This window comes from Bolinopsis microptera, chromosome 8 (genome assembly GCF_026151205.1).
Source record: "Bolinopsis microptera isolate Bmic1 chromosome 8, MBARI_Bmic_1.0, whole genome shotgun sequence".
Lineage (NCBI taxonomy): Eukaryota > Metazoa > Ctenophora > Tentaculata > Lobata > Bolinopsidae > Bolinopsis > Bolinopsis microptera.
Genome location: NC_087079.1, coordinates 6,686,893 through 6,699,268, shown reverse-complemented (window position 1 = coordinate 6,699,268; position 12,376 = coordinate 6,686,893). Strand labels below are relative to the sequence as shown.

The 12,376-nt window shown below is 37.5% G+C and overlaps 2 protein-coding genes across 2 annotated transcripts; one reads left to right on the top strand and one right to left on the bottom strand.

Moving 5' to 3' along the window:
- The first annotated feature begins 1,770 nt into the window (after positions 1–1,770).
- Positions 1,771–4,285, top strand: LOC134819308 (transient receptor potential cation channel subfamily A member 1 homolog). The gene has a single exon (XM_063829201.1). It carries the CDS (start codon positions 1,841–1,843, stop codon positions 4,145–4,147), a length of 2,307 nt encoding a protein of 768 aa, XP_063685271.1. The 5' UTR covers positions 1,771–1,840; the 3' UTR covers positions 4,148–4,285.
- Positions 4,286–5,452: 1,167 nt separating this feature from the next.
- LOC134819930 (sushi, von Willebrand factor type A, EGF and pentraxin domain-containing protein 1-like) lies at positions 5,453–10,507 on the bottom strand. The gene is made up of 12 exons (XM_063830087.1): positions 10,420–10,507; positions 10,078–10,175; positions 9,743–9,812; positions 9,286–9,357; positions 8,911–9,023; positions 7,851–7,980; positions 7,490–7,705; positions 7,292–7,360; positions 6,871–7,020; positions 6,623–6,772; positions 6,407–6,490; positions 5,453–6,284 (listed from the first exon to the last, which is right to left on the bottom strand). The coding sequence occupies exons 1-12, from the start codon at positions 10,466–10,468 to the stop codon at positions 6,124–6,126; spliced, it is 1,362 nt and encodes a 453-aa protein (XP_063686157.1). The 5' UTR covers positions 10,469–10,507; the 3' UTR covers positions 5,453–6,123.
- Between the last annotated feature and the right edge of the window lie 1,869 nt (positions 10,508–12,376).

Below are 12,376 nucleotides of genomic sequence, written 5' to 3'. Positions count from 1 at the left end.
AGTAGCAGCAGAGTTTTACTGACACCCTGGTTCTAATCAGTTTCTACAGCGGAAGATCTCAACGCTCGAAAACAGTTCATCTCAGACATCCTGCAGAGAAGCTTTATCACAGACTGTCCCATTACAAGGGGAACACTTAGATGAACAGTACCCTGGTGGACAGTATAACTCATTAAAGCATAGCGGACCTCTTTAGTTCTGAGACGCAAAGCTAACCGGACCAGGAATAAACAACAATACAATGGGAACTCTTCGTGGATGCAAATAGGACATATATTCAACTTTTAAGGAATGCATTACGCAAAATTTGGATTCAACTTCATGTTAGCTCGACGTTACATGGTAACAATACAGGAATGGTGCTTAAAAGCACCATTTTTAACTCCAGGGTCGTTCTGAACATCTCAGACCATCTCAACTCACTAGGTATTCACATCGAGTAGAACTTAGATGTTCCAGATGTTTATCGATAACTTGTCTATAAATATGCAAATTCGGGTTCGTTCAAGTTCACCAAGAAGTCTTTAGGACCTTCAGAAGCGAAGATACCCTTGCACTGGAGAGCGAATATTGAACGTAGCCCCTGGGTCATGCCCATAATTAACTTTGTTGCTCCGATCTTTTTTTTTGGTAATTCAAACGTTAGTGGTTAGCTAAATGGTAGTCCTGGGAGTCCTGGCGTGCAGCTAGCAGGAGTTGCATTCTGTGGGCACGGTGATAAGACCTCCCTCTTAAAGTAGGAGGCCAGAAACCGTTGACCAGAACAGAGAGAGAGAGAGAGAGAGAGAGAGAGAGAGAGAGAGAGAGAGAGAGAGAGAGAGAGAGAGAGAGAAAGCTAAATGGTCAGTACAAAGTCTAAAATGTATCAGTGGCGTAGCATTACCATTTGACGCCCTTTAAAATATTTTGGCGCCCCTACAAAAAGTTTCTTATGTTCTAAAAAAAGAGTTTTGGTGCCCACTTTACAGCTTTTTCGCGCCCCAGCACTAGCAGCTTTTCGTACCCCAAATATTTGTTAACGTTCAGTTGGCCGGGATATGGTACACTTTGCTATCAAACCAGACCTAAAATTCGGGAAGAAAGGCCCCCTCTGATGACTGCAGATTAAACCTAAGATGAAAAACCATGAAGGTCTTAACTTATATTTCCTTCAAGACCCTAAACCTTGATTTTTGATTTGTGCACTGTTATTTCGTGATTTTAACGTGTCTCTCTGCATCGCTAACCTGCCTCCTGATTAAGTGATGTAGTTTAACACGACTGCAGTCTCGACTGGTAAACAAATACCGGTTATGTGTTCTACACTCATTATAACTCATAGAATGTCTACATTGTTTTTCGGCACCTACCTTCGTGTGGTTAGTATGACTGTATTAAGTCCAGCTATTGTCTTTGCTTTGATCGGTTTACTCGCTAGTCTCTGAAAATTACAATAATCTTTGTTACAGGTACTGATAAATTGATCTGACTTTTGAATGAGCAGCGATTCTTTTTAATTTTATGGGAAATCATCCCCAAATTGTAAGACCTTGCTTAAATATAATGCTATAATGGTTAGGGGTGAAATATTGAGAGGTGAAATTTTATATTTTTATTGTAACGATCAATCACTGATTGGTCAAATGGGCGTAATTCTAATCCGAATCGATAACCTTAGAGCTCCTTATAAGTTTGGTTTAGAAACCGACCGGTCTGGGGTTTTTGATAACCGGGCCAAGTACTCAAATACTTTCCAAACCGGATACTGATGCCGGATATCACTGATGCAAACCATCATGTTTTAGGTATCAGAAGCGTCCTTCATCTCCAGAGTTACTCAGTTAATACCTTTTAGGGGCCAATGGATGTGGAGATTGATGGGATTGATCCCCTTTGTATCGAAAGCAAAGAAGTAGACCTTGATGACAAGCCTTTCGAACTTATCGTTAATCCAAGCTCCACAGCATTAACCTTTAAGAAGGATCGACCAAATTTTTCATCATCAGATCATATAAAAACTCCCTTGAAAGACTCGCTTGATGATGATATGTTGGAACTGAAGAAAGCAGCGGCTCTTGGAAAAGTAGATACAGTTAAAGAGTTCTGTGCTAGAGACGATATTATCCAAAAACTTGTTGCGATGGTAAAAAATAAGAAAGGGGACAATCCACTCTTTGAAGCTTCAAAATGGGACCAACCAGAAACTGTGAGGGTTATTCTTCTTGCTGCAGAACGATCAGATAAAAGTAACCTCATGACAGATCTCATAAATTTACCGGATGAGAAGGATAAAGAGACACCTATCTCTTATGCAGCTTCCTGTTTTCATAAGAAATCCTGTATTGCCATTATTAATTTCGTTAAAACACTCAGGGTTGATCGAAATGAGTTGGAAGAAAAAGTAGAACAGCTTCGCTACGAAAAAACTGAAAGTGTTCAGACCTTGAGCCACGATTTAGGCATAATTTTCTCTGGAATAAAAGTTCCAGGTTCAATCCGTCTCGGATTCTGCAAATTGCAACCAGAAATGGTGAAAACATTTGTTGAACAATATGAACCTATTATAGATTATCACAAGAAAAATGACCGCGACAAAAGCCTTATTGACGTGCTTCTCAGAAAAATGCCGGATCTAGTTGAACAACTCCTTGATAAATCAATTAGTTTGGCGGAGGATGGGTGCCCGGAAGATACCACAAATAGATTGAAAGATAAAGGTGATATTCATCGAGTCATAGTTGACTTTGGGGTTCTAGCTTACCATCCTAAACGAAAGGATGGTAATACAACTGATGATAGCTCTACAGTAGAAGATGCGGGACCACCTGCCAAGCTACGGCACTATAGGCACGGTCTTAACCCACTTCAAGTCCTAGCTAGAACAAACCGACATGAATTGCTAATGCATCCTGTTGTATACGCTTTGATCACGAAAAAGTGGGAACAATTTGCTAAATTCTACTTCTATTCAGTCACCTTTCTTTTTTATCTTCTCTTCTTCAGCATGCTGATGGTTTATCAGTTTACCCTGATCAAACCATTTGTCCGTCTGGAAGATGGGACAATAGTTCGGACCTGGATAGCAAACTCTAGCCACTCTTGTGAAGAATATCCTGATGGGTGCTTTAAAAAGAAGTCAACGGCAAACTTTACTACAGGATATTTTGTCTTGATAATGTCTGGTCTTCGGCTTTTCCTTGAGATGTTGGATCTATTCAATCAGATTTTTGTCGAGTCTCATTCGAAAAATCAAAATGTTTCCTTCGAGTTCGATCATTCATTGCCACAACACGTTCTTAGGTACTTGAGGACATGGGTAGTTGGCGTGGGTAACTATTTTGGGCACACTGAGAATTTGTTGGAGGTCACCCTATACGGCACATCCGTATTGTTCTCTCTAAATGTTCTAGAAAAAGGGGTGATATCCTCTCTGCACTGGCAACTAGGGACCCTCTGTGTTTTAACCAGCTTCATGAACCTCCTCATTTTATTCCAGATAGTTCCACTCATCGGAGTCTATATCACCATGTTCTTTAGGATTCTCTGGACATTCATCTCCAAGATATTAGCCCTTTTGACATTCTTCGTGATAGCGTTTGTAATAATATTCCACATGTTGCTGAGTCACACGGATATATACGAAGAAGCAGTGAGTGGCCAGGCTATCTACAAGACCTTGTCACAGGGAGTGTCCGGGGTGGCTTACGAGGACTACAAAGCCGAGGACTATGGACTGACCTTCCCGGAAGCCACTCTAATTGGTCTGATAGCTTTTGCAATCCTTGTGCAAGTGCTATTTCTCAATCTTGCCACCGGTTTGGCGATTGAGGATATTAAGAAGATTCGGCGAGGTGCGGAGGCGGCAATGAATGTTCTCACGATACGACATATTTTTAACGCTGGGAGGTCTTTAACTGTAGTCCGTTGGATTTTTAACAACGTGCCCTTCCTTAAAGAACACGTTCCTAGCCCCATCAGACGTCTGAGACGTTTCCAAAACATGCCTTCAAAGAGTTTTCATCCCGAAACTATTCAAAAGATACACCAGATAATGGAAAAGACGGAAAGAAAAGAACTTCCTGCTGAGAGAAACGCGCTATCTTTTTCTTTCAAGATTGATATCGATCAACTTGGTCAACTTAAAATAACACAAACACAAAGTCCTTAACACAAGCACCTTGTCCATAAAATATTTCATAATGGTCTATGATTTATTTTAGATTCCATGACCTACCTCATCCGCGGCCCAAGTTACTTATTATAATTATAAAATATAAACCATATCAAGTTCAAATTCAAAATATCTAAAAACAGCAATCCTAAAAACTTTATTGGTAGCTGTCTCAAAACATAAAAAAGTCCTCAAAAGATAAAACTAAATTTTCTCAAAAAACTTCCATGTAACTCTATCAAGAGCAATGCAGCTCTCATTGTCAAATATTCAAAATCTGACATTGAAAGTAGAGGATTTAAAATTTCCTTTCGTTTTAAGTAATTTATAATCATGTAAAGTAAATTTATACTAAGACTACCAAGCCTGAAGCCTCCCTTTACGTCAGCATTAATACCAAATAAGATTGAAAAATAAGCTGGAGAGTCTTCCATTCCTCTAAGGATGTGTCCAAGCATACTCCATCGAAAGGCGATTACACGACCAGACAGGGGAGTGGCAGGCCCTAGTTACAGCCTGCCTTAATTATGAGCATTGTAGAGCAAAGTACTCAAACAAGGGCAACTCATCAGTTTAATTTGGCATATTGTTAACAATTACAAGTCTACAGATAAACATTTGGGTGCTCAATAAAAGAACTCAGTCGGCCAGATTTCTAATGTTCACATATTATTATAATGCCGCATTTAACTTTTATAGTTTAAAGTTCATGAATCAAACAATAATTTCAACGAAACATAAAGTACCGGACAACACCATGAGCGCTACTGAAATTAATGACAAGTCGCCTAGTATCTGAGACCGATTAATATTAATAACCGCTCTTAAAGTGCACAAGAATTACTACACAGTACAAACAGTCAGATAAATAATGAAGTTTGAGATTATTGTAAAAATGTTGATACTTAATTATGATTAGATATTATAATTAACAGCCGTAATTGGGAGACGTGAGCAGGCATGATGATGAGCAGTGATTGTAAATTATTCAAGCTATAGTGTTAATTGTCATCTATTAAATAGTAGAATGATTGACTTTTCTCTGAAAATCAGATTTAATTTAGGATGGATGTCTTTCCGTGTGTTTCTGAGTTACTGTTTGAAATTTTATCTTAACTTTTATGACACAGCTTATAGTGTATTCTGTGTAAAATTATCTTTATCCCCGTTGTTGCGACAAGTAAAAATGCTCTTATTAGGGAAAGGAGATTTTTCGATATATACTTTCAACACTACTATATAACAAATAATTTGAGATCATGAATATGATGTAGTTACATTGAAACGTCGAGTAATCTCCTTTCCCTAATAAGAGCATTTTTACACAGAATACATTACAACAATGCGACTCATAAATAATACTCCAATCCGGATTTTACACAGCTTATAGTATTATCTATTTCAATCTATTTGCGAAAATAAACCTTGTATGTGATGTTAGTTTTACATTCTCACGACCTGTCTTACTTTCGGTCAACAGTTAGTAATTTAAATCATCATAATTCTATCAACTGATAAACAACGGCATAAATCTAAATCTCCTGTGCGGCGGCCGCGCGCTACTGCAAGTTACAACGCCATAAATTTATACTATTTTACGGGGCCCAGTTTCTGAGTTTCAGACCGGGTCTTGTCTGTTTTGCAGAATAAACCAAATCCCACAACCATGAACAAGTTTATGATACAAAATAAATCCTCCTCGAATTTGCTGGAGAGTGGTGACCATAATTCATCCAAGAGTTTGCATTTTTCGTTCAGTTTAACAGCGAAACAAGGCCGGCAAATCAACAAAAGTGTCTGAAAGCAACATGTGAAGTTAGCACATATAAGCAAGGCACGATTCTTTGGTGCTTTATACGACTTCGGAACGTTTAATAATTCGGTGGCAGTTTTAACGGCATGTGAACTGGTATGTGGGTTTGGAAATCGGTACGTGGGTTTGACAATCGGCCACATTTTTAAACAAAATTCGTTTAAAAGTCCAAGTCTATCGGCATATCTTGGAATTTGTGGGGTCTGATTCTGATGTCGATGATGAGTTGGGATTTTGAAGGGCTGGATTTCTTCTCGAATATTTGCTTTCGTTTAGTGGCCGAGATTTTGTTCTTTCTTTTCTTCCATCTCCAAGATCCCACTGTAAAGAAAACATTTAATCCGTTATATGTGCTCAATGCTCATTCAATCAACTATTCAAACCGAACAAATTTTCCTTTGCTATACCGATCAAATAGAAATTCTATAAAACTAGATTCTCACAGAAAATGCAGAAAGAAATTAGAAATAATAAGCCACCGCCGCAAATCGTCGAAATCTCCATCGAGATTGTGATTCCAGCTACAGCTGAAAAGGAGCAGGATTAGGGAATGTTACTGCCAGTTTTTGTAACTTTTACCACAATGAATATATAATGTATATATGGCAGATGGCTATCTAAGAAATGTAAAGTGGTAAAAAATGTAAAATTTGACTAACAAAATAAGTAAGAACCGTCCTTGCATTGATGGTTACAGGAATGACAGAGACCGATCCCTTCATCGATGCAATTTTTAATAGTTGAGCAATTATGACATTTTCCTTGAAAAGCACACATTTGCGTATCGCACTCCTCGCATTTCTTACTACCTGGAATTCATTTTTCATAAAGCATATTACATTGGTAAATTGCACAAGAAATTCAAGCAGAATATTGATCTTGAAGGAATCAATTATTATCATCTCACCTGGAATCTGAGCAGCGGTGGTACCCGGACAGGGATAACATACAGTCCCTCCCTCACTTGGTAGGTAAGTCCCAATCTCACAACACCGACAAGGCTCGGTACCAGACGTTGAGTAGTGACCTGCTTTGCACTGATCTCCAGGGTCGGTATCTGTTGGGGGGATGTTATCAGTATCTTTCTGTGGGTAATAGGTGGCCGTAATTCTGTGATAAATTACGTGATAGATTATGCAGATGTGTTTTAAGAACATATATATATGTTAGCAACACTTGAATGAATTTAACACCAAGGCAAAGGAATAAAGGCGCGCACGTGAGAATTTTAACAGAATATTTGTAATATTAAGTAATATTGAGTAATATTATGAATATTTGTAATATTAAGTAATATTTATAGGTGGTACTCGAAAATAACATTAAACCTTCACACTGGGCTGACCCCTCAGTTTTCGTAGTTGTCCCACCTGGACATCGTAAACAGTATTCTTGTCCTGAAATGGGAGGAAATTTATCCGTTGATGTAGCTGTGGAAATCATTTCAAAATTTGTAAGATATTGAGAACATTTATGGATCAATCATAATTCAGATTATTCACCCATGAAAAGGTTGAAACTCTGACCTGTTTGATTCTGATAGAACCCCAGCCCACAATCCAAACAGGTGACCTCCCCACTTTTCATCTGGTGACTGCCCTGACCACATGGCTCACACTGTACTGAAGTATTAGACTGCTGGTAATAGCCAGCCGGGCAGCTCACACATCTGTCTGCGTCAGTCCTGTTTTGGTAGGTTCCTGGTGGACAGTACGAACAAACTGATCCGTCTTTGTAGGTACCTGGATTGACGATATTTTCAGATTTCTCAGGTTGCTAAGAATCTAGTATGTCAAATAAAATCATTCAAAAGATAATAGATTAACATGATAAAGAATGAATTTTTGTTGAAATTGGGATCCTACTATGAAGGTTAACCAAATAAACCTGGTGGGCAGTAGCAAGTAGAACGGTCAGCACTTAGAGTCCAAGAACAGGGTTTACAGGATGCTTTACCTTCCTGGTCGTTATATTGCCCATCAGGGCATCTCTTACACTCCACCTCATCTGTATTGTCCTGGGGAAGATACTTACTTTAGGTTACTTTAGGTTACTTTAGGTTACTTTAGGTTACTTTAGGTTACTTTAGGTTACTTTAGGTTACTTTAGGTTACTTTAGGTTACTTTAGGTTACTTTAGGTTACTTTAGGTTACTTTAGGTTACTTTAGGTTACTTTAGGTTACTTTAGGTTACTTTAGGTTACTTTAGGTTACTTTAGGTTACTTTAGGTTACTTTAGGTTACTTTAGGTTACTTTAGGTTACTTTAGGTTACTTTAGGTTACTTTAGGTTACTTTAGGTTACTTTAGGTTACTTTAGGTTACTTTAGGTTACTTTAGGTTACTTTAGGTTACTTTAGGTTACTTTAGGTTACTTTAGGTTACTTTAGGTTACTTTAGGTTACTTTAGGTTACTTTAGGTTACTTTAGGTTACTTTAGGTTACTTTAGGTTACTTTAGGTTACTTTAGGTTACTTTAGGTTACTTTAGGTTACTTTAGGTTACTTTAGGTTACTTTAGGTTACTTTAGGTTACTTTAGGTTACTTTAGGTTACTTTAGGTTACTTTAGGTTACTTTAGGTTACTTTAGGTTACTTTAGGTTACTTTAGGTTACTTTAGGTTACTTTAGGTTACTTTAGGTTACTTTAGGTTACTTTAGGTTACTTTAGGTTACTTTAGGTTACCTGAGGAATTAGGTGATCATTATGGTAGGAATGTTACCATGGTTATTATACATTGTGGTAGGAATGTGCTTGCGTGTTTAATGAACTATAACTTTGTCGTTAAACGGAAATGGAACAATCGCTTGATGAAGATGTAGCTTTGAAAATCGCGCGAATGTCAATATCGCAGGCTTGATGAAGTTTTGTACAGAAAGTGTCGTATTTGTAGAGAAAAAAGAATGGTTTATTTTACTAATAAGCTAATACTCTAATACTAATAGTACCTGGTATTTTCCACGTGGACAAAGGTCGCAACTTTCTTTTCCAGTAGAGTTGTTGTAAGTACCAGGTTCACATCCAGGACAATCTACTGCTTTAGTATTATTTGAGTGCGTGCCTACCAATGTATGTTGTTATTATTTTGTAATACGTGCGTTATCAAACTGTTTTATTCAAAGAATTAAATGCAAATTACATCTCGGAAATTGTCAAAAGAAGAAAACAAGAAGGAACCGCTTACTAGTTGACAAGCTTAAATAGCAATGCCAACCCTGATGACGTAAGCAACCCTGATGACGTAAGCAACCCTGATGACGTAAGCAACCCTGATGACGTAAGCAACCCTGATGACGTAAGCATTAATTGTGTTATGATCGTACCTGGAGGACATTCTGAGCAGGCCTTCAATCCCTCAGCTCCAGCCATCCAACCCACCGGACAATCGTTACAGCCTAGTGAGAGGAGACAAAGTTCGTGGTTACTAAAGCAACGTATAACCGACTCTGAGTAGGTGTTAGATTTTATACCGTATAAATGGTGCGGAATTAGATGAGATAAGGATTAAACGATCGCCATAAATTTCAATTCATCAAAACATAAGAGAATTGTCGAGGAATCTTAAATTACAAACAACAATAATAACAATCTTAATCTCAGACCTTCATCATTAAAACAAAAACAATTCTATTAACTTTAAAACTTACAGCATTTGCACCTTAATTGTTCAAATGATGAGATAGAAACGAAAAAGATCCAGACTTGAAAGATATAAGCTAAGTTATAAAAGCAAAGATGACTTGCTGAACTCATTATCAGAGTGTTCTACAGTAAATTTACTTGTCTGTCCCGGTAAATGTTGGTGTGTTCCTTTTTTACAATTAAAACAACTCGTTTGACCACTGTCTGGCTGAAAGAGTGGACTTTTACTTTATGATATGGCAGTTGGAACATGGTTATAACTTTATAACTACAGCCTGAGTCGTAACAACAGTTGCGATCAACTCATCCAATTTTATTGGATCGAAAAAGAATAATATCTCAAAACGTTTTAATCAAGTTTAAATAATTTGACGAACAAAGTAACATTGTTCCAATGAAACGATGCTCCAGATTCAAGTAACATTGAATAGCAAAAAAACCCCACAAAATTGCCTCAAACTGCAATGTTTTACCTGGTACTGACCCTTGGGGCAATCCTCACAGTTCCCTCCGTTAAAGAAGGTTCCAGAACCGCAAGAGTCCTGACCACTCCCTTTAGCGACAGCGACAGCTGCGTGGATATTTTAGTGTAATATGCGACTCTGACTACAGTTTCGAATTTTTTAAAGATGCATCTCAATATTTTAAGATTTGTCATTATTAAAGATTAACGATATAGAGTGAGGGTCATTGCAAGGAATAAAGTTGGGACATAGAAGGGTCATAGAATTGGTTAAAATCAAAGGTTAGATTTGTGAATCCTGCTAATTGTAATTAGAACAAGCAAATCATAACATTTTTAAGCAGAAACATACCTGCAATCAATATTAGAGTCAGTCGAATCTGTGATTTAACATTCATCATCCCGAACAGTGTAAAGTTTCAAATATCGACAAAACTGAACAGAACGTCATAATAATGGCACTAAACAACGAACCTTTTCTCCATCAATGAAGGGCAATTCGGATATTTACAGGTCCCTTTCTAATGGCCGATGAACGGACCTGCGGACAAAATTTCGTGATAATTTGTCCTTTAGGTGAGTTAGTCCAGGCCGGGTGTTCTCCTTTCTTATTGGAAGGTGTTACTCCACTCTTATCTTCACTTGGTGCCACGAGGTTAAACTTCAGTCCTTCCATACATATATTTTATGATGAACAGTGAGGCATTATGCACTATACAGACTTGTGATAGGACAGTGTACCTCCCTTTGTATGGTATTGCCTTGCGATTGGGTAATGAAGGGTCATGTGATTCATTACATAAGAAAGAAAGTCATGTGATTCATCATCACAGAAGTTCTAAATTTCCGTGAAAAGTTGTGGCTCATTGCAAAGACTTCAAAGTACTTAAGCATGAATGGTTGATTGAAGCACCTCTTGAGTCTTGGTGTGTTGAATGACTGTATTAGAATTAAAGGAATTAGTGTCCAGCGCAAATTTGAGCAGTGCCAAATACCAATAAAGCAATAAGCATTGCACATCTTCAACGTTGATAAATAATGTATCACGATCCTAGGTATTCTAGATTTCGTTTGTTTCCAACATTAAACGGGAGCTATATTAGGTATAATCCCAACGAAAACTGAAGCCCATGAATGACAGCGCTTATTCCTATCAAATTAAATGACATCTGTGATCTTCTTTTGGATAGAAAAAGGTCAACAAAAAAGTAACTTGTCCATTACCAAAATCACCATAAGTTATCTACTAATATCACGATTCGACAATTGACATATCAATGAACGTTTTGGTGTCATTTTCATTTCTCAATCGCAAATCGAATCGAATCAACAGCTGTTCGATATTTTTAGAACTGAGGATGAATTTTGGAAATGATTTCTCAATTAGCCCGTGGACAACGTTTGTTTTTAAATCATTCGACCATATTAACCGGAATTTTAAAATGTATACACTCCGTTGTAATAGTAAATGATACTCCATTGATTTACTTTACAGCTCACTTATAAATAAGTAATAGAGCCCCGGGGCGACAAGCTTGAAACTGGCTGCAGTGGGTTCGTAGTCCCCCAGCTTAGCAAACCTGTGTTTCATTTGTTAATGTTTTAAGAAATCATATAATGGTAATGCCACTGGACTAATCAAGATAGAACACTTTAATATGAGATATAACTATACGTTGTGCAGTCATTATCTTACCTCCTTCATCTGCCTTCAATTTATTTCAAACCCGGCCCTGGTTTCTCAATGTTACCCAGACTCTGGGTGTCGGAAGTTATCTCAGTCGCACAGAACAGACTCCCAAAGTTAAAGAGACATATAGAAATTGTTTCATTTTAGTTTTGGTGCATCAGATTAGATGATGGATAAATTGAAATTCCAGATGAATTTCTTGATTTGTAACACTGACTGGAGCTTATTTCCCAGCAATACTGCAGTTCACTTCGATTAGTGCCGTTTGAATGGAAACTAATATGACGATCAGTTTTGTGAACTGGTCCTTCATATCCCGGATTATTTAGATCAGTGAATGGTGGGTCCATCCACAAATATTGTTCTGTATCAGATTCTGCCTGTTTCCAAATAATCTCCTACCATTTTAACCCATAAACTGGATAATCTAGTGGATATCTTTAATTTACAGCTAGTTAAACAGTAATTGTCACTGAAAGGTTTAGTTCTGTATAAAACCCAAATATTTCGGTCTGGAATCTAAAAGCTTTAATATATGATTTTACATAAATTCCAATCATAAAAACAGGAAATTCTGATTTCTGACGTTTACTCTTAGTAAATTCTGAACAAATTCAGG

Coding starts and splice junctions, on each gene's coding strand:
- LOC134819930 (XM_063830087.1), bottom strand. CDS start 10,468: ATGATGAATGTTAAATCACAGATTCGACTGACTCTAATATTGATTGCA. Junction 9,813..10,077: donor GCCCCAAGGGTCAGTACCAG/GTAAAACATTGC, acceptor CCACTCTTTCAG/CCAGACAGTGGTCAAACGAG. Junction 7,706..7,850: donor TACTTGCTACTGCCCACCAG/GTTTATTTGGTT, acceptor TCGTCAATCCAG/GTACCTACAAAGACGGATCA.
- LOC134819308 (XM_063829201.1), top strand. CDS start 1,841: ATGGATGTGGAGATTGATGGGATTGATCCCCTTTGTATCGAAAGCAAA.